The 20,000-nt window shown below is 38.7% G+C and overlaps 1 protein-coding gene across 1 annotated transcript in view; it reads left to right on the plus strand.

The window, feature by feature from the left end:
* Positions 1-20,000, plus strand: part of LOC130232520 (probable E3 ubiquitin-protein ligase HECTD4) — a 131,875-nt gene that overhangs the window by 82,206 nt on the left and 29,669 nt on the right. The window contains 13 exon segments of the mRNA XM_056462472.1: positions 1-132; positions 1,257-1,393; positions 1,607-1,767; positions 2,239-2,420; positions 4,004-4,209; positions 5,278-5,408; positions 6,180-6,385; positions 7,185-7,364; positions 9,490-10,763; positions 13,054-13,261; positions 13,475-13,698; positions 15,340-15,485; positions 17,976-18,079. The exon segment at positions 1-132 is cut by the window's left edge and continues 11 nt beyond it. Of these exon segments, the coding sequence (XP_056318447.1) occupies positions 1-132; positions 1,257-1,393; positions 1,607-1,767; positions 2,239-2,420; positions 4,004-4,209; positions 5,278-5,408; positions 6,180-6,385; positions 7,185-7,364; positions 9,490-10,763; positions 13,054-13,261; positions 13,475-13,698; positions 15,340-15,485; positions 17,976-18,079 (3,291 nt within the window).

Raw genomic sequence — 20,000 nt, forward strand, 5'->3', positions numbered from 1 at the left:
TGGACATCGCTCGTCAGACGGTTGAGTTTCTGTATGAAGAGAATGGCGGGATCCCTCGAGACCTCTACCTTCCAACCATCGAAGATATTAAAGATGAAGCAAATAAGTTCACCATCGACAAAGTCCGCAAAGGTCTGTGTGAAAGTCCTGTTTGCTGTTACACATGCGTTTTCATCCTGAGCTCTACTACATAACAAGCATAAATGTGTGTGAATAATCACTAAGAGCTGCATTTTGACTCCTATTTCCATGTGTTTGAGCATTTAGAGCGTGCAGCTGGAGCTAAACGATGCACAGAATGGTTTTATTTCACATTTTTACAAATATCAATAAACCGAATGTACAGTAGTGTGAGAAAGTATTTACCCCCTTACTGATTTCTTATTTTTTTACATGTTCGTCTCACTTTAATCTTTCAGATCATCAAACTAATTTAAATAACTAGTTTAAATATTAGTTTTGAAATCAAGGTTTTTATTATTAACGGAAAACTAAATAAAAAATACACCCTCCCCCATTAAAGCATAGCTACGGTTCATCACACCTGAGTTCAGTTTCTATTACCACGCTCAGGCCTGATTACTGACACACCTGTTCGCAATCAAGAAATCCCTTAAATACAACCTGCCTCACAAAGTGAAGTAGACCAAAAGATCCTCAAAAGCTAGACATCACGCAGAGAAATTTAATGCTTAATAATAAAAACCTTCGTTTAAACTGCATGATGTGCTTACTTGTGGTATCTTTGACTAATATTTGCGTTTGTTTGATGGTCTGAAACATTACAGAGTGACAAATATGCAAAAAAACAAGGAAATCAGCAATCAGAAAACACTTTTCACACCACTTTATTTAAATAAATCACACTACAAAAGTCACTACATGAGATATGATCCATCATGGAAGATCAACTATCAGCAAAACAAATAAACAAATTAAGCATTTCGTTAGAAAACCTTTAAGAAATTATATTTTGCATTAGGAAAATGAATATTTAAATATTTCTGTGCATATTCATGACAATTAAACTATGTGCATGTTTGTTTGTTTGTTTGTTTATTTATTCTATTAACTTTTTACATACAGTATGTAAGTTAATTGACAATTAACACTTCTATTAATTGCACAGCCTTTAAACATACTAAGTCGCACTGGGTGAAAGTCGTATTCTTGAGAGAGAGAGAGAGAGAGAGAGAGTAAAAAAACGAATAATTTAGTTGGTTAGATAAATGAGATTTGTATTGACTGTCCCTCAGGTTTGACGGTGGGCATCCGCTGTCCAGAGGGAAACAACACCTGCAGCAGCACAGGAGGAACCGCTCTACCTAAGTTCGCCATCCGCGGCATGTTGAAGACCTTCAGCTTACATGGAGTTGTGCTCGATGTGGACTCGGTGAGTGTCTGCTTTAACCCTTGTTAAAATTTTGAAAATTGTGATCCACATGTTGTTTACTACTGTTCACGTTCAGTAAATGAGCTAGCGCATGAATGAAATTGAGTGCTGCGTGCAGATTTTGTTCAAGCTGTGTAAGATATCAATCTTTTAATCTTAATACAGCTTTATAATGTGTTTGAAACGTCTGTCTGTCTGTGTGTGTGTGTTCAGGGTAATGAGCTGGTGCAGGTGGAGACGTATCTGCGCAGTGAGGGTGTGTTGGTGCGCTACTGGTACCCCATAGAGATGCTGGAGAGACCGCCGGCAGGATCCCGCAGGGCCGCAGCCAATGGCCTGGTGTCTCTGGACAGCAGCAACATCCAGATTCATCGGTAAACAACTTATACGCACATATTTCAGATTATGAAATCAAAAAGGGCCTCATTGTTAGAGGAGAATGGCATTTGATTTCATTTTCAGCAGTGAAAGCTGATGTTTCAAGAGTCTACACTTAGATATTGCTTGATATTAATAGCAGGTTTGGCATGCAGTCCCGGGAGAGAACCCTGAGCTCTGAGATAATTGAGTTCAGGGCTCCAGTCTGGTCGATGAGCATGTAAGGGGGTACGAGATCAGGTCATTTTCGAAAGATCCCCCTGGAAAAGGGGGAGATGGGGTGGATGGGGGGATACTTCAAAAAGCGAAGGGAGTAATACTAGACGGGCTGTTTATAGTGAATTTGGAATAATCCGATTGGCTTACCAATGATTACAGATGAGAGACCAGCCGCGATCAATCATATCACATGCTCCTCCCGAAATTAGTTTGTGAAACTTCACATAGTGTGTTTGTGTGTGTTTCAGGGAGCTGCTGCGCTGTGAAAGTGCTCTGGCGCGTCTGTACTGCCGCATGGCGCTGCTCAACATCTTTGCCCCCAAGAGTCCTCACACATTCACACGCCTCTTCCACATCCCTGCGGTGCGTGACATCACACTCGAACACCTGCAGCTCCTGTCCAATCAGCTGCTGGCTCCGCCTCTGCCAGGTGAGGTCATACCGATATGTTGATGAGCACTATTTTACATGCATAACAGCGATGTTAGACGATTTATAAGAATAACGTGACAAGATTTTAAAATCAAGGTAGCACTTTACAAGCTAATGCTTTAATTTGTAAACATATATTAATAAAAAGCAATAGATTTCAATAGAAGTATTTATTAATGTTTGATAATGAGAAAAATAAACATATAAATATATATATTCGGAAATGAATCATTTTTGTAAGTGTTCATGCATATTTTAGCGCTTCACTATACGGTCCCATTAGTTAATGCATTAACTACCATTAAATAACAAAGAACATTACTTTTATTTTACACTCAGGCTTCATACGGTCATGGAAAACCTGGAAAAGTCATGGAATTTTAGAAAAGTCATTGAAAACAGATGTCTGTATACCTGAATATAGTTTAGTTGTTGTGACTTCTATTCTGTCCTTGGCCAATCACATATTCTCACATTATTAGTGCGATGTAAGCAATATCGAAATAGATTTTACATAGATATACATGTAAATTTGGCATCACATGGGCGCAGTGGGTAGCACAATCGCCTCAGAGCAAGAAGGTCACTGGTTTGAGTCTCGGCTGGGTCAGTTGGCATTTCTGTGTGGAGTTTGCATGTTCTCCCTGTGTTTGCATGGGTTAATATTATAATATTATAAGTCTGTAAAATAAACTATTAAAAGTGCTGGTGATTGTGATAGTATGTGTTGTATTGTCTTCTTTCAGGTTGTATCTCAGCTTAATGCACTTTTTAAATAAATAAATAAAAAGTAAAGCAGCTGCTTGCCATCGAGACATCAATAAGATCCAATGGACAGCCGATCGCTTTCACTCCAAAATGGCGGAATCACGGGGCTGTGCTGGGCGCTGCTGCTGCAATGGAACGTTCTATTGAGTGTCGCCTCTTGGTCATTCTAAGCTCTTTGCTGACGGTGTCCGTATCCCACAAAGTTGTTTAGAGATGGTGTGACCAAAGTCCCTGTAAGAATTCTTTAGTCTTTGGTGTGACACAATGTGTACCTGTGCGTGCCTTTGATGTACCCCTTGATGCTTCTTACATCCTTGTCGTAGCACCAGTGGCACCAAAACTAGGCACCGACGTTCCGATACGGTGATTCTGCTTGTGAGAAACTGTTCTCACTCTCAGCTGACATCATTCAAAAGAAAAGGGCCACATTGTTCCTCGATAATGTTAACAGACTGGACTGTCTCAGCAACTGGCTGAATGTAAAGGAGGACTAAGCTAAATTGTTTGTACTTTATAATTAATGTTCTCAACTCTCAGCAATACAACTTTACAATGAGTGCAATTGTTTGTATTCAACACTTTATTATTATAATTTTCCAGTTTCCATATTTGTTTCCATATTTCCATATATGTGATTAATTAGTTAATTTTTTTAAATCGATTGAGAGCACTAATATATATATATATATATATATATATATATATATATATATATATATATATATATTTATATGAAGTAATTTCTCATAATCTGACTGCTGACTATCCTGTATATATATGTGTGTGTGTGTGTGTGTGTGTGTGTGTGTGCAGATGGGCGGATCAGCTGTAACTCTGTGCTGCTGGCTCAGTCGGTCCAGCATGAGCTGCAGGGTCAGAGCTGCTCTCCAACTGAGCTCTTCTATCAGGGAAATGCTCAGAGTGTCCGCGAGTGGCTGAGCGTGGCCATCAGCAGAGCTCTGCATCAGGGGGAGGACAGTCTGCTGGAGCTTACCAAACAGATCTGCTGCTTCCTGCAGGTACCACACACACACACACACACACACACACACAATCTTAAATGACACACATCATCTTAAAACAGGGGCTGTTTCTCGAGAACTCGGGAGACCGTGAAAACACACTGAGGGTCACATGACCTTCACGCATTTTTAACTGAAAATTAACGTTTATAACACTCCTTAAACATTAAACATTTATATTTCCTTTTTAATATACAGTCACCGGCCACTTTATTAGGTACACCTGTCCAACTGCTCATTCTATCGCAAATTTCTAATCAGCCAATCACATGGCAGCAGCTCAATGCATTTAGGCATGTAGACATGGTCAAGACGATCTGCTGCAGTTCAGAGCGAGCATCAGAATGGAGAAGAAAGGGGATTTAAGTGACTTTGAATGTGGCATGGTTGTTGCTGCCAGACGGGCTGGTCTGAGTATTTCAGAAACTGCTGATCTACTGGGATTTTCACGCACAACCATCTCTAGGGTTTACAGAGAATGGTCCGACAAAGAGGAAATATCCAGTGAGCGGCAGTTCTGTGGGCGCAAATGCCATGTTGATGCCAGAGGTCAGAAGAGAATGGCCAGACTGGTTCCAGCTGATAGAAAGGCAACAGTAACTCAAATAAGCACTCGTTACAACCGAGGTCTGCAGAAGAGCATCTCTGAACACACAACACGTCCAACCTTGAGGCGGATGGGCTACAGCAGTAGAAGACCACACCGGGTGCCACTACTGTCAGCTAAGAACAGGAAACTGAGGCTACAATTCACACAGGCTCACCAAAACTGGACAATAGAAGATTGGAGAAACGTTGCCTGGTCTGATGAGTCTCCATTTCTGCTGCCACAATCGGATGCTCGGCTCAGAATTTGGCCTCAACAACATGAAAGCATGAATTCATCCTGCCTTGTATCAGCGGTTCAGGCTGGTGGTGGTGGTGTAATGGTGTGGGGGATATTTTCTTGGCACACTTTGGGCTCATTAGTACAGCCCTGTATACTAAAGCATGTACATGTTTGTGTATTTGCTGAATAGATGCTTAACGTGTTTGTTTGCTGATTACATCTTCTCTGTAATCCAGAGTGCGCCTGAGCAGTTTACTATGGAGGAGATTCCCATCACCGAGTCAAAGGTCAGCATGGACGTCAACTTCCCCGGCGCTGCTTTCGTGCTCATCTCCTGCAAAGAGAGTCAACTCAGCTGCCGCAAAGAGTGAGTTAAGAGCGCAATAAAGTCTTAGAAGGGATACAGCTGCGGATACTCACATCAATATAGCATCATTTTTGTGTCACTGTATAACAATAATTAGAGTTTCTGCATTACTGTGAGGTTGGGGTAAGGGTAGACTTTAATAAAATACAATCAATGCACAATTTAATAAATAATATGAATTAAATGCTGTATAATTACTGTTTTTGCATTACTGTGAGGGGTGGATTTAAGGTTGGGGTAGGCCTTAATAAAATCCTATGGTAACACTTTAAAATAATGGTATGGTAACACTTTAAAATAAAATAAATTTACTAACGTAAATACATTAATTAACTATTCTAAAGGGTTACCAATACCAATAGTGGGTTATTTATTAAATAATATGAATAATACTTGGTATAATTACTGTTTTTGCATTACTGTGAGGGTCTGGTTTAGGGTTAGGGTAGGGGTAGACATTAATAAAATACAATTATTGGGTAATTTTAATAAATAATATAAATAATTCCCGTTAGCTTCCAATTATACAACATTATTACAGTAATTAAACCATAATTTTAAGGGCGTGACTTATTAAATATGATTACAGACATTCAAAGCTTAATTCTGAAATGTCAATAGGAGCTTTACATGTAAATGTTTCATAGGAATGAATGTAATGTCTAATATGAGAAGAGTTTACACTGAACGCTGTGGTTGTAGTAGTGCAAGTGTTATGGATATCTTGTGTTCAATATTTGATATGCCAATTCAATTTTTTCTCTCTCTTAGTTCCTCTCTGTATAAAGCTCCATGGGCTCGGGTGATGGTGTATGGACTCGGTCATAAAGTGCGGCGTAATGGCCAGCTGAACCTGATGGAGGCCGTGTGTTTCCCGCTGGACGCCTCTCCGTCCAACACCGGCCTCACTCCTCCACCCACAGCCAATCAGTATCCCAGCATCATCATCCCTACTGACAGAGTGCACGTCAAACTGGGCACGTCACTAACTCTTACATATAGTGAGGGAAATAAGTTTCCAACACATCATCGTTTTTCTCAGAAATCATATATCTAAAGGTGCTTTAGGCTTGAAACTTCCCAGGATATTGGTAACAACCAAAAAAATTCACATATGCAAAGAAAACTACTTTGTTTACGTTAAGTTATGTGCAATAAAATGAAATGACACTGGGAAAAAGTATTGAACAGATGAAGAGTGAATATCCGGCAGTGAATACACCCAGCCAAGGAGACTCTTGGATGCTTTCAGAGAAAGAAAATCAAGCTGCAGAATGGCCCAGCCAATCACCTGATCCGAATCCAATAGAAAATACAAAATAGAGCTCAGATTTGATAGATGAGACCCACAGAAGCGTCAAGATTTTGACACTCTGAAGTCTGTGAGAAACTCACACCTGAGCAATGCATGAGACTTCATTCTCCATAAGAGAGGCGGCTTTAAGCTGCCAGCACCAAAAAAACCTTGGTATATAAAGTATTAAATTAACATTTCAGTAGTTCAGTGCTTTCTCCTTGTGTCTTTGCATTCTTATTAAACAGAACTAATTTTTCAGATTTTTTTATTTTATTTTACCAAAATCGGCGTCAATTTAATGCCAACAGCTCCTTTTGAAATACTATTCCCAGGACAAAAAACGTGCCGTGTTCAATACTTATTTCCCCCACTGTACATTTATTTTGTTTTATCAGGGATCTGCATTATTTTGTATTTAAGTAAGGCGCATTTAAGCCAATACAGCTGACTTCAGCTCATATCTGTATTTCTATGCACAGGTGTGTCTCCCCCTCCTGGTGCAGTGCTGGTGTTGCACTCATTGCCTCTTGAGTTTCCATTGGCGATGGCCTTCGCTGAACAGCTGCTAACCTACAGCGTAGGAGAAACCATTGAGCGCTCTGAGGATGAGCTGGACACCGTGCCCACTTCTGTGCTCATGCAGGTCGTGGAGCTGCTCGGTGAGATATGATTTTGTTTAAAGATCCTTTAAAATACTATTGCAATAATTTACTACTCGGTTACAACACTTAAAGCAGTTAATCAATATGTAGGCCACTTTTACAAAACTCACAATGTGCACAACCACTTGATATGGATAAACTGTTTAAATGTGTCAGTACTTTGGCACAAATTGCATTCAGCAACTCATTCAAATTGAAAGGACTCACTTCTCACTCACACACGACCACCATCAAAACTCTATTTATCTTTTTCACCATGGATATTGTCTAGGCAGCACATGAAGAGTTGTATTTTTAGCACTGTCATGATGAATATAGATATACATACAGATATACTGATCAGAAGGTAAAAGTTATTTCCACAGTATAGTGGTTAAATCAGAGGTATTCAAGCCTTGACATACTTTATGTAAAATATATTTAATTATGTCAAATTAATAATGTTTGTATTTAGACTTTGAAATTTTGATATATATACATCCAGGGGTGCCCAAACTTCCTGGTGTCCTGCAGAAGTTAGCTCCAACCCTAATTACACACACCTGAACCAGTGACTCAAGCTCTAGCTAGCATTCTTGAAACTTCCTGGCAGGTGTGTTAAAGCAAGTTGGAGCTAAACTCTGCAGGACACGGGGCCTCCAGGACAGAGTTATAACATTATATGTTGCTTTCAACATATTGCTGTATTGATTACTTCTACAATTTGTTTTGCCTTTCCTTAAGTCTTTTAAAAGGTCTTTGAATGTCTTAAATGTGCCCTTGTAGTGTTGTCACGATACTGGAATTCGGTACCAATCGATACTGAAGTTTTAAAAACAACCCAGGCTCAACCTGAAAACATAGTCCTGTGGACGTTTCTGGAGACCGTAAAATACGTCCAGGGAGGTACGAATTTTTGCAGTTTTTTTGTTTTCGCGAATCCATGATAGTGTGCGCTTTTTTCATACCTCAAATTTCTCGAGTAAATTCTCTCGCGAGTGCCGTTCGCGCCTGCTGTTCTCACGTAAACCCACCAGAGGCTGCTGTTGACTGACCGTCTGTCTGACTGACTGAATGACTGACTGGCCGGCCGACCAATCGACTGACCCACCCTCCTCCTTCCCTAAACCCAACCAATTTTATCGATTGACCCGCCCACCCACTTACTTCCCTAAACCCAACCGACGATTCATAAAAGGCGTCCAGAAAAAGAAAAGCCCTCGTCTGATTTTTACCACGTTTTCAGATTTTACCACATTTTCACCCTGCTGTTCACTCGTTTATTTTATTTTTTGCATTCTGTTTTTGTCTTACCTGATTTCTGGAATCGCTTTTCCCCGGACTTGAACCCCGTTGTCATCCTGGTTAACTCCTTTCTGGCGTCTCAAGTTTGCTGACGTACACGACGAGCTAACTGAACAAACTGGTTGCGGCAGGAAAGCCCTCTACACGGAGATAAGTGGTCAGCTGGTAATTCAATTCAATTCAATTCACCTTTAAGCATGAAAAGAAACGGCGTCATACCGCCCCGTAGTGTTTGTTTAAAAAAAAAAAATACAGCCATACGTACCTCCGGATACTCCAGAAACATCCACGGGACTACGTTTTCAGAATGAGCCTGTGTTGTTTAAAAAACGTCAATTTCACGCTAACATTTGAGCACGTTCTTAAACAGCGCTGATTTGCCACGTGCTCAACAGAAATGACTGCAATTGGCCGTGAAGGTCATCAGTTTCTGAACTCACCGCGGTTTACTGAGTGTAACCACATATACAGGGACACTGTGTTTTAAAGTCGCATCGATCAGCTGGTCTGTCTATCTGACATATGAGCGATCGGCTGATGAATCACGGCTTTAAAATGCTCCAGTGTCCCTGTATCTGTGGTTACACTCCGTAAACAGCGGTGAGTTTGGTGAACTGATGACCTTCACGGCCAATCACAGTCATTTCTGTTGAGCATGTGAACACAGTGGCAAATCAGCGCTGTCTAAGAACCTGCCCAACAACGCTCAAATGTTAGCAGGAAATGAACGTCTTAAAATGTCAGTATCGATTGGTACAGAATTCCAGTATCGTGCAACCCTATGCCCTTATAAAATCTGCAGAAACCCTGACATCACACTGGATTTATCCTTATTTAGGTGGCCTTTTATGGACCACAGATCTTGCTCCGAGCATCAAGGAGCTGATCTTCCACCTGCTTGCAGAGCTGCTCCGCAAGATCCACGCTTTTGAGCGCCGCAAAACCCCGTCGGGTCTTTCTAGCCACATCACTCTGCTTCTCAACCCCTGCCTAACAGTCCTGATGGTTCTTCAAACCGAACTACGAAAGCTTTACGACCACGAGACCCAAAGCTGGGGGTTAGTTAGCGGAGGATCCTGCACTTCCGCAACAGGCAGCAGTGGAGCGATTGCACTTTCTGCAGAGCGGAGCCGCTTCTCAACATACTTCCACGCATTGATGGAGGTTTGCCTGGCAGTGGCAGAAGTCACTTTACCGCTAAGTTCTGGTTCTGGGACATCAGTAATCGGCGTCCCTTCATCAACAAGCACAGCCAACTGTAGTGATTCCTCATCCTCTTCTTCATCCTCCCCAGGCCAGACGCCGCAAAGTCCGAGTTTGCTTTCAAAGCGCAAAAAGGTGAAGCTAAAACGTGAGCGCACTGCAGTCGGCTCAGCTTCCGCCATCTCAGGGAAAAGTGGCTCGAGATCATCAGAATGCGACAATGCTCTATTAAACATGAAGCCTGAAGACATGTTGTGGTTTCACCGGGGGTTGACCTTGCTTTTGATTTTACGGCATCTTACTAATAAGGACCCTCAAGGTCTGGGCGTCACTGGAGACGCTGTGACAGATGCGTGCCAAGCTTTGGTTGGCTCTACAGCTCACAGTCGCTTGCTGGTGCTCTCAGGAATCCCGACTCACCTGGAGGAATCTGTGGTGCGCAATGCAATACGAAGAGCATGCAATGCACATGGCGGGCTCTTCAGGGATGAGATCTTCATTCCAGTTCAGGAAGAAGACCCTAAAAAAGCCAAAGCTGAAACCCCGGGTGTTCCCCAAGATGTAAAGAAAGAATGCACCGCAGGAAGCCCCAATAGCAACAGTGCGGCGATGAGTGTCTCCAGCGCTTTACAGGCAGCCTTCAGAGCCTCCGGAGAGCCCTTGTCCAATCAGGAGATGGTAAACCCTCCTTCCCAGCAACAAGCACCTTTGGATCCGCTCACAGTGTCCAGTCAGGAGAGTCTAGATGTGTCTCTGTGTAGCACAGAAAGTCAAGGGAGTCTCGGCAGCCTTGGGGAGCAGGATAGTGCTGCCACATCAGTCTCAGATGGGAGCTCCATGTACACGGTGGCTTCACCAGATGTTCACGCCAGTGTTACGCGTCCCATAAAAGGCTATGCTGTCATTGAGGTGGGTGATTACATAATTCGAGTGTTATTTATGAATATTATTATTACTTATGTGTGTTTAAATTACATCTGTGGGTTTAGTATTGTGAATTGAGGTCCAAAGGATTGTGGGTTCAAATCCCCCACTTAAAGCGATAGTTCACCCCAAAACCTTCATTTAAGGCCATTCAAGATCTAGGTTAGTTTTTTCTTCAATAGAACTTTTCATTTGCAGTGGTTGATCCAAGTATTGCAGTCTTAATTGTAAATATTGAAGTTTTTTTTCACCTGGCCCCTCCAATTACGACTTGGCACAAAAGCAGGTTGCCAGATTGAGCAATTGTCCTCCATTGAGCCTGATTGTCCTCAGCAAATGTTCTTGCCAGTGTGACGCATCTGATAAAGGAAGACTGAACTAGATATTGCAGTCCAAACTCTAAATATTGGTAAAGATTTTTTTCATTCGGCCCCTCTAATGATGACTTGACACAAATGCAGGTTGCCAGATTGAGTGATGTCCTCACCAGATGATCGTGCTAGTATAACATGTCAGATAAAAGGCTAGGCTGTCATTGAGGTGGGTGGGGCCTATAACTATTATCATTTGAGTGTTGTTTACAAGCATTGTTGCATTTGTTGTTTTAAATCACACCTGTTTGGTATAATTATGTGTTGAGGTGCTAGAGGTTGTGGGTTCAATCCCAGAGAAGTCCCACTTAAAGGGATATTTCACTCCAAAATGTTAATTCACTTACCCTAAAGGCTGATTTATACTTCTTCATCAAGTGCACACATATGGTCCGGCACAGCCTTCGCGCGGTCGCATTGACACTGACGCACCTCTCAAAAAATTTAACTACACGTTGAAAAGACGTATAAATCACTATAAATCAGCCTTAAGGCCATTCAAGATCTCTTTTTTTCTTAATTAGAATATTAAAGTTCCAATATGTATGTTTGGCGCCTAGTGGTTGATCTTAGTATTGCAGTCCGAATTTCACCCCAAAGTGTTCATTCACTTACCCTAAAGGCTGATTTATACTTCTTCATCAAGCGTAGGTGTATGGTGCGGCACAGCCTTCGCGCAGTCGCATTGCCCTCACTGTGGCTGACACTGACGCACCTCTCAAAAAATGTAACTACACGTTGAAAAGACGTATAAATCAGCCTTAAGGCCATTCAAGATCTCTTTTTTTTCTTAATTAGGACATAAAAGTTCCAATATGTATGTTTGGCGCCTAGTGGTTGATCTTAGTATTGCAGTCCGAATTCTAAATATTAGATAGGGTTTTTCAAATCCCGGACGAGCCCCCACTTGAAGGGATATTTCATCCCAAAATGTTCATTCACTTACCCTAAAGGCTGATTTATACTTCTTCATCAAGCGTACCCGTATGGTCCGGCACAGCCCTCGTGCAGTCGCATTGCCCTCGCTGTGGCTGACACAGACGCACCTCTCAAAAAATTTAACTACACGTTGAAAAGACGTATAAATCAGTATAAATCAGCCTTAAGGCCATTCAAGATCTCTTTTTTTCTTAATTAAGACATTAAAGTTCCAATATGAATGTTTATCACCTAGTGGTTGATCTTAGTATTGCAGTCCAAATTCTAAATATTAGATAGGGTTTTTCAAATCCCGGACGAGCCCCCACTTGAAGGGATATTTTATCCCAAAATGTTCATTCACTTACCCTAAAGGCTGATTTGTACTTCTGCATCAAGTGCACAAGTATGGTCCGGCACAGCCTTCATGCGGTCGCATTGCCCTCGCTGTGGCTGATGCCGTCGCACCGCTCAAAAAAATGTAACTACACGTTGAAAAGACATATAAATCAGCCTTAAGGCCATTCAAGATCTCTTTTTTTTCTTAATTAGGACATTAAAGTTCCAATATGTATGTTTGGCACCTAGTGGTTGATCTTAGTATTGCAGTCCGAACTCTAAATATTGGATAGGGTTTTTCAAATCCCGGACGAGCCCCCACTTGAAGGGATAGTTCACCAAAAATTGATTATTGATTGAAAATTGAACCATAAATCCATTAAAGATGTAGATTAATTGCTCGTATTTAGATTTATTTGTGTTAATATACAATTGCATTGCTTTTGCACATAACCATATCATCATGCAGGACCCTTGACAATGAAAATTTTATGTTCTTTCACACATTCATTTATGCAATGTTTTCTAAAACCCCCCATAATGCAAAAATAAATCAATCAATAACTGAGCAACATTAACAGAACTTTCTATTTAATGATAGTTGCTGTGCATTTAATATTGTTAATATTCTTGCGTTGGCCTTATAGGTAAGGGCAAGAGCTCAGGTAGAGAAGATCCGGGCCAGTCTTTTCAACAGCAGCGATCTGATTGGCCTCTCCAATTTGGAAAGGGAGGAGGAGCTAATGGAGATGACCAATGAGGAGATCCTCACCGCCTCCAGTGTCAATCAGAGTTTGTTTGACACACAGGGCAGCTCTGCTCTGGAGGAGTACTTCCTGGATAAATCCATCAGAGGTTGGTGCATTTCTTCAGCTCAAACCGTGTCATTTTACGTGGAAGCTTGTTTCTGATGCTATGCTTTTACATTTTCTTGCAATTGTTTGTTTGTTTCAATGTGTGGTAATAATCTGAGGCTTCCATAATTGCACTCTATGATTCCTTTAACTAGTGTTTGCTTTAACTTGTCATCAAGTTAGTCAGATCTTTGATTGGTTTTTGTCCTTTTAGGAGACAAGCTGGTTCCTGGAGCTCGTGACGTGCTGACAGACATCTTTAAGAGCTGCATATACGCAGAGCAGGCACTGAGCCCCGTTCCTGCCAAACCTGTCAAAGTCTCAGACATTTACCTCAGTAAAGAGCAGATCAACTCTCAGTCGCCAGGAAACCTGCTGCATGTGTTTTTCACACACGTTCGGCCTAACAAAAAAGTGCTCGATGACCAGCTCACACAGGTGACCATCTCAAAAGCATGCTTATTTTACTTTAATCACAAATGCATTGTGTAACATTATGTCATTTGTATATTATTAATATTAAGGTAACATTTTAGTTTAGGTACATTTACGCTATTAACAAAACAGCCCTAACACGAAGTGCAAAATCCCACCTTCAGATTTAAAGCTACTAATAAAAGGCTATATTCTGAACAAACGGCAAGCAGAATGGGATTATCCGTGCTCAGAAAACAAACTTAATGAAATCAAGCCTAAAATAGGACGAAAATCCAACTATTTTTTGAAGACATGATGAGATTGTTTATAGAAGATGTCAGATCTGACACATGAGACTCACACATGAACATTTAATCAGTGGAGAAAATGTCAATATTGCATCAAAAGCCAAACTGTTAAGCATATACTAGTGCAGTGCCCTATTTTTAATATTATCAGACAATAATTTTTATCTCCAGAGGCTCTAAATAATTTTTTTAAACGTGAATCCTTATAAAATTGTGACATTTTTATCAAAAGTAAAGCTTAAAAATTGTAGATTTTTATCTCATTTATTTATTTATTATTGTTTATTATTCTATAAATCTATTCTATATATCTATTATTGTTATTGTTGCCATTATTATTATTGTTATTATTATTTATTGTTGTTATTGTTGTTGTTAATATTAATATTTATTATTATTGTTGTTGTTGTTGTTGTTGTTATGTATTTTATCTTATATGTTATTTATTGCTGTTGATGACTTTTAATTGTTAAAATATTTGGCTAATAAAACAATTGGCAGGCCTCAGAAGTAATAATAACCCAACTTTACACAGAAAGCACAGAGATACCCTTTCTCTTCTCTGCCCATTTGATCTTTTAAAGTTATGGAGTTCCTCTAGTAACTAAAAATGAGTTTAAAATGTATTTAATTCCAAAAGCAATCAAAATAATGAATTCAGCAAGTGTTTAACCTACAGGTAACTGTATATGGCAGGCAGGAACTGTTTATCTGTTAATTTATATATATATATTTATGCACATAGGGTGATTATATTCTTGTTCTGTCATTTGTCATTGTTAAATCATTTTGTTAGTTGAGCCAAAGAGGATTTAAAAAATTATAATTATTAAAATCACCTTGATAGAACCCATGCATATGTGTTATCATATTATACTACTGACATTTCTTTAGCTTTTCAGGGGACTCTTTATTCTAATGTGTACATGTACTTACTATAGTAATTATGGTAACTCTTTATTTTAAATGCCTATTCTCACTATTGACACTATTACTTGCTTATAACTGTTTATTAATATTTATAAAGCATGATTTTATTCCACATCCTAAATCCTACCCAATACCCAAACCCGACTACTACCATAATAATGATTATTAAGCAGCCAATTAGTAGTTTATTGAGTTAAAAGTCTTAATTAATGGTTTGTTAACTGCATGAATTGACCCTTGTTATTACATTTAATTAAGCATAATAACATGCAACTAACCCTCATCCTGACCCTAACCATATAGTAAGTAATGCAAGTAGTTAAATGAGTAGTTATCGGACACCTTCAAATAATGTGTGACAATTTTTTTGTATTAGCATCACAGACTCCAAAGCAGAAATAACCCTCATTAATTATACATGCAGATTCTGCGGAAGTACGGCACAGTAAAGCCCAATAAAAACAAGCACAGCAAAGCGGGCAAAGAGCAGCACCAAGGCAAAGTGGTGAGCACAAAAAGACCCATCACCAAACCTCCGGCCAAAGAGAAGTCCATGCTGAACAGCGTGAGGTGAGTATTAGCATGAGACTATTCAGTTAATATAGTTTAATTTAATTAATGAACAGTGTGAGGTGAGTATTAGCATTAGATTATTCAGTTAATATAGTTTAATTTAATTAATGAACAGTGTGAGGTGAGTATTAGCATTAGATTATTCAGTTAGTATAGTTTAATTTAATTAATGAACAGTGTGAGGTGAGTATTAGCATTAGATTATTCAGTTAGTATAGTTTAATTTAATTAATGAACAGTGTGAGGTGAGTATTAGCATTAGACTATTCAGTTAATATAGTTTAATTTAATTAATGAACAGTGTGAGGTGAGTATTTGCATTAGACTATTCAGTTAATATAGTTTAATTTAATTAATGAACAGTGTGAGGTGAGTATTAGCATTAGACTATTCAGTTAATATAGTTTAATTTAATTAATGAACAGTGTGAGGTGAGTATTTGCATTAGACTATTCAGTTAATATAGTTTAATTTAATTAATGAACAGTGTGAGGTGAGTATTAGCATTAGACTATTCAGTTAATATAGTTTAATTTAATTAACAATGAACAGTGTGAGGTGAGTATTAGCATTAGACTATTCAATTCATTATTTCATTTACAATGAGCTTCCATTAATGATCATGTATTTACATGAACTAAGAACGATAGATACACTTATTTATTGTTAATTAATCCTTATTGAACATTTAGTACTGCACTTTTATAATCTAAAGTTGTGCTTGTTACTGCACTGTGGGTTAACACAATCAACTAACGTTAACAGTAATACATGTATTGTTCATTGTTTGCTCATGTTCCTAAGTGATCTAACATCAATAATGAAACCTTATTGCTAAGTGTGAGCGATTGAAATATTTAAAGGCACGGTATGTCATTTTCCAAATATATTTTATTGAACATTTTTGGTGCAAAAACATGTCAGAAAATAGTAAATAAAATTACATTGTAATTAAATAAACAACAAATAAATAATAATAACACTAATAATAATCAAAAAATAATAATAAAAAATAAAAATTCACAATATTACGTTGCAAAAAGGCGTATTACATTTCTTTTGTCCAGGCTGAGTCTAACAGACAAGCTTTTAGTCTTAGAGACTTAGAGGTTCCTAGATAATCAAAGAAAGGGTCCCAGGTCCGATAAAATAGAAAAGGTTTGTTCTTCATAGCTGTGGAGAAAGCCTCAAGTGGGATTATGCTGCAGACTGCAAGCAGCCATTGATTTAAACTGGGCGGTTCTTCATTAATCCACTTTACAAGGATACATTTCAGAGCAAAGTAAATTAAAATATGTAGCAGGTCTCTGTTCTGAAAATGATAAGGTATATCATCATTGAGGCCCAGTAAGCAAGTCTTTGCTCCCAGTCGAAATGTACATTTAAAGATGGTGTCGAGCTGCAGTCTAATCAAGCCCCAAAACCGCTGTATTAAAGGACAACTCCACATGCAGTGATAGAAGGTTCCAATGTCTAATTTACATTTCACACACAGCTCAGACAGACCTGGATTCATTTTATGTCACGGTGTGTCATTTTCACCACTAGAGGGCGTGTGTTCACAACAAACAAAGGTGTAGTTTGATGAATCATGAGAGTCGTGGTCTTCATTTTTCTATAGGACTCATGTTGATTAGTAAAGTATTTAACACCTTAACTATTAGTATAAACTATTCAACACATATTAGTATAAACTATTCAACACATATTAGTATAAACTATTCAACACATATTAGTATAAACTATTCAACACATATTAGTATAAACTATTCAACACAGGAAAGCAGCAGAGCTTTTATTATACCACAGTCCAGCGCTTCCAGTTCTTTATCTCGTGATCATATGGAGAAGCAGCACTTTTGTTTATCATATATCAACAAATACATGTTATTTCTCCGGGTGCTCCGGTTACCCCTACAGTCCAAACACATGTGCTATAGGGGAAATGAGTAAACTAAATTGGCTGCAGTGTATGAGTGTGTATGGGTGTTTCCCAATACTGGGTTGCGGCTGGAAGAGCATCCGCTGCGTAATGCATATGCTGGATAAGTTGGCGGTTCATTCCACCGTGGTAACCCCTGATGAATAAAGCGACTAAGCTGAAGGAAAATGAATGAAATGCACACGTAACATTTTAAAGCCTCGCTGCTGTTTCCCTGTTTTCTAGAAAACCAAAGCAGAATGTGAGACGTCTTTAGCATGAACACACAGCGCACACTCCGTCTGACTAGATGCAATTGCTTACTTATCTTGATTTCAATATTCTACCAAAGACATCTGCATAATGTATGTACATAAGACAGCAGAAATATAACACTGTCCTAGTGGCTTTTGTATATTTTAATGACAAAATCCTACATATAATGCCTTTAAGTTTAAACCAGCATTCCTCATCATATAAAAATGCATCTTTTCTCATGAAATGCTGTCTATAATAGCTGTTTATTTTATGTACTGTAGATCATGTGGTGCCTCTTGTTTCTCCAGAACTGTACTGAGTGAGAAAAAAACCGTCCTCAAGCCAAAATCTCCAGAGAAGACCAAACCCGATGAAAAAGACCCCGAGAAATCTCCTGCCAAAAAACTTGAAGGTCATTATTATTCCTTTCTTGATTTCTGATTTTATGTAGAAATTATAAACACAAACCTCATATTTACTCATCTAAAGATGTCAAAGGGGTCAGTTCACCCACAACTGAAAAGGTCCTCATCCTCCACTGGTTCAAAACCTGTTTGAGTTTCTTTCTTCTGTTGTAGAGATATAAATGTAATATACGTGTGTTCAGTAATCATTTTCAGGCTGTCTGTCAATATGCTGCATAATATATCATATCTAGATATACACCCCACTGCAAAGGCTGATAAAAATACATGGTTTCCGCTACATTAATTCTTCCATGGCGTGCGCCACGCCAAGATTCATCGCTATATTACAGCTTCTCATTCAAAACAATTTATTTTTTAATAGCGGGTGATACTCACACCAAAACGTATTAAAAGGTAAGTGAATTATAACAGCGCAAATTTTCTGTAACCGCAGTAGTGCTGTGCGTCATTTGTTTAACCCTTTAAGGTTACGAGCTGACTGACTGACTGACTGACTGCGTGATGCGTGAGGCCAGCAAACACGACGTCTAGCCGTTTCACTTTACTTCAGGACGCATTAATACCGGAGGCATTCATAAATATTCCTAGCAAATCTAATAAATGCTGGAGACATACTCAATACATAAACGCACTAAATCAAACTTCAGCAGCGTTTATTTGAGCATGCACAAGAAGATCTGCGTGCTCTTATAGCGGCTTATATTTGAGGGGGCGTGCAAGAAGTTTTGTGCACGAGCAGAAAAAATCGGCGCGCAAGCAAAGAGATCCGCATGCTGTAGGCTATTACAAAAATGCGATCTCGACTCGTAATACTGCGCTCACGACATTTGTCATTGAAATAACGCCTCAGGTAGTTGGTAGATCTGTGTAAAAAAAGGCCTGCCGCCACACCTGGAACAAAGAGGAAATACTGATAATATGTAATTATGTAAAAAATTAGACATGATTATTGTTGCACATAACAGGGTTGAACTGGTATCTAGTGGTTAAATGGTGGTATTGCAGTTACCGTATTTTGAGCCTGCATTCTTCAAATAATAATTAAATAAATAATAAAATTTTTTTTTACACCAATGTGCATATATATATATATATATATATATATATATAGTCAGAATTATTAGCCCCTGAATTATAAGGCCCCCCTGTTTATTTTTTTCCCCAATTTCTGTTTAACGGAGAGCAGATTGTTTCAACACATTTCTAATCATAATAGTTTTAATAACTCATCTCTAATAACTGATTTATTTTATCTTTGTCATGATGACAGTAAATAATATTAGACTAGATATTCTTCAAGACACTTGTATACAGCTTAAAGGGACATTTAAAGGCTTAACTAGGTTAATTAGGTTAACTAGGCAGGTTAGGGTAATTAGGCAAGTCATTGTATAATGATGGTTTGTTCTGTAGACTATCAGGAAAATAATATTGACCTTAAAATGGTGTTTAAAAACTTTTTGTTCGGCTTTTATTCTAGCCAAAATAAAACACTAAGACTTTCTCCAGAAGAAAAAATCTTATCAGAAATACTGTGAAAATATCCTTGCTCTGTGAAACATCATTTGGGAAATATTTAGAAAATGTAAAAAAAAATAAAAGGGGGGCTAATTATTCTGACTTCAACTGTGTATGTGTGTGTGTGTGTGTGTGTATATATATATATATATATATATATATATATATACATACACATCATTTCCAAATATATGCAGATGCTTATTCAGAAAAAAATGTGTGAGAGTTGAATTTAAGAATTCTAAACCCCTGAATATTATTATTTTATCAATGTGGCCGAATATTAATATTTATGTGGCCGAATATCTTCAAATAAGAAAATGTCCCACACTCAATCATTCATTAAATAAACAGAAACAGCTGAAGAGACAAAGGTTTGGGCTATCA

The sequence above is a fragment of the Danio aesculapii genome, chromosome 7 (assembly GCF_903798145.1).
Source record: "Danio aesculapii chromosome 7, fDanAes4.1, whole genome shotgun sequence".
Lineage (NCBI taxonomy): Eukaryota > Metazoa > Chordata > Actinopteri > Cypriniformes > Danionidae > Danio > Danio aesculapii.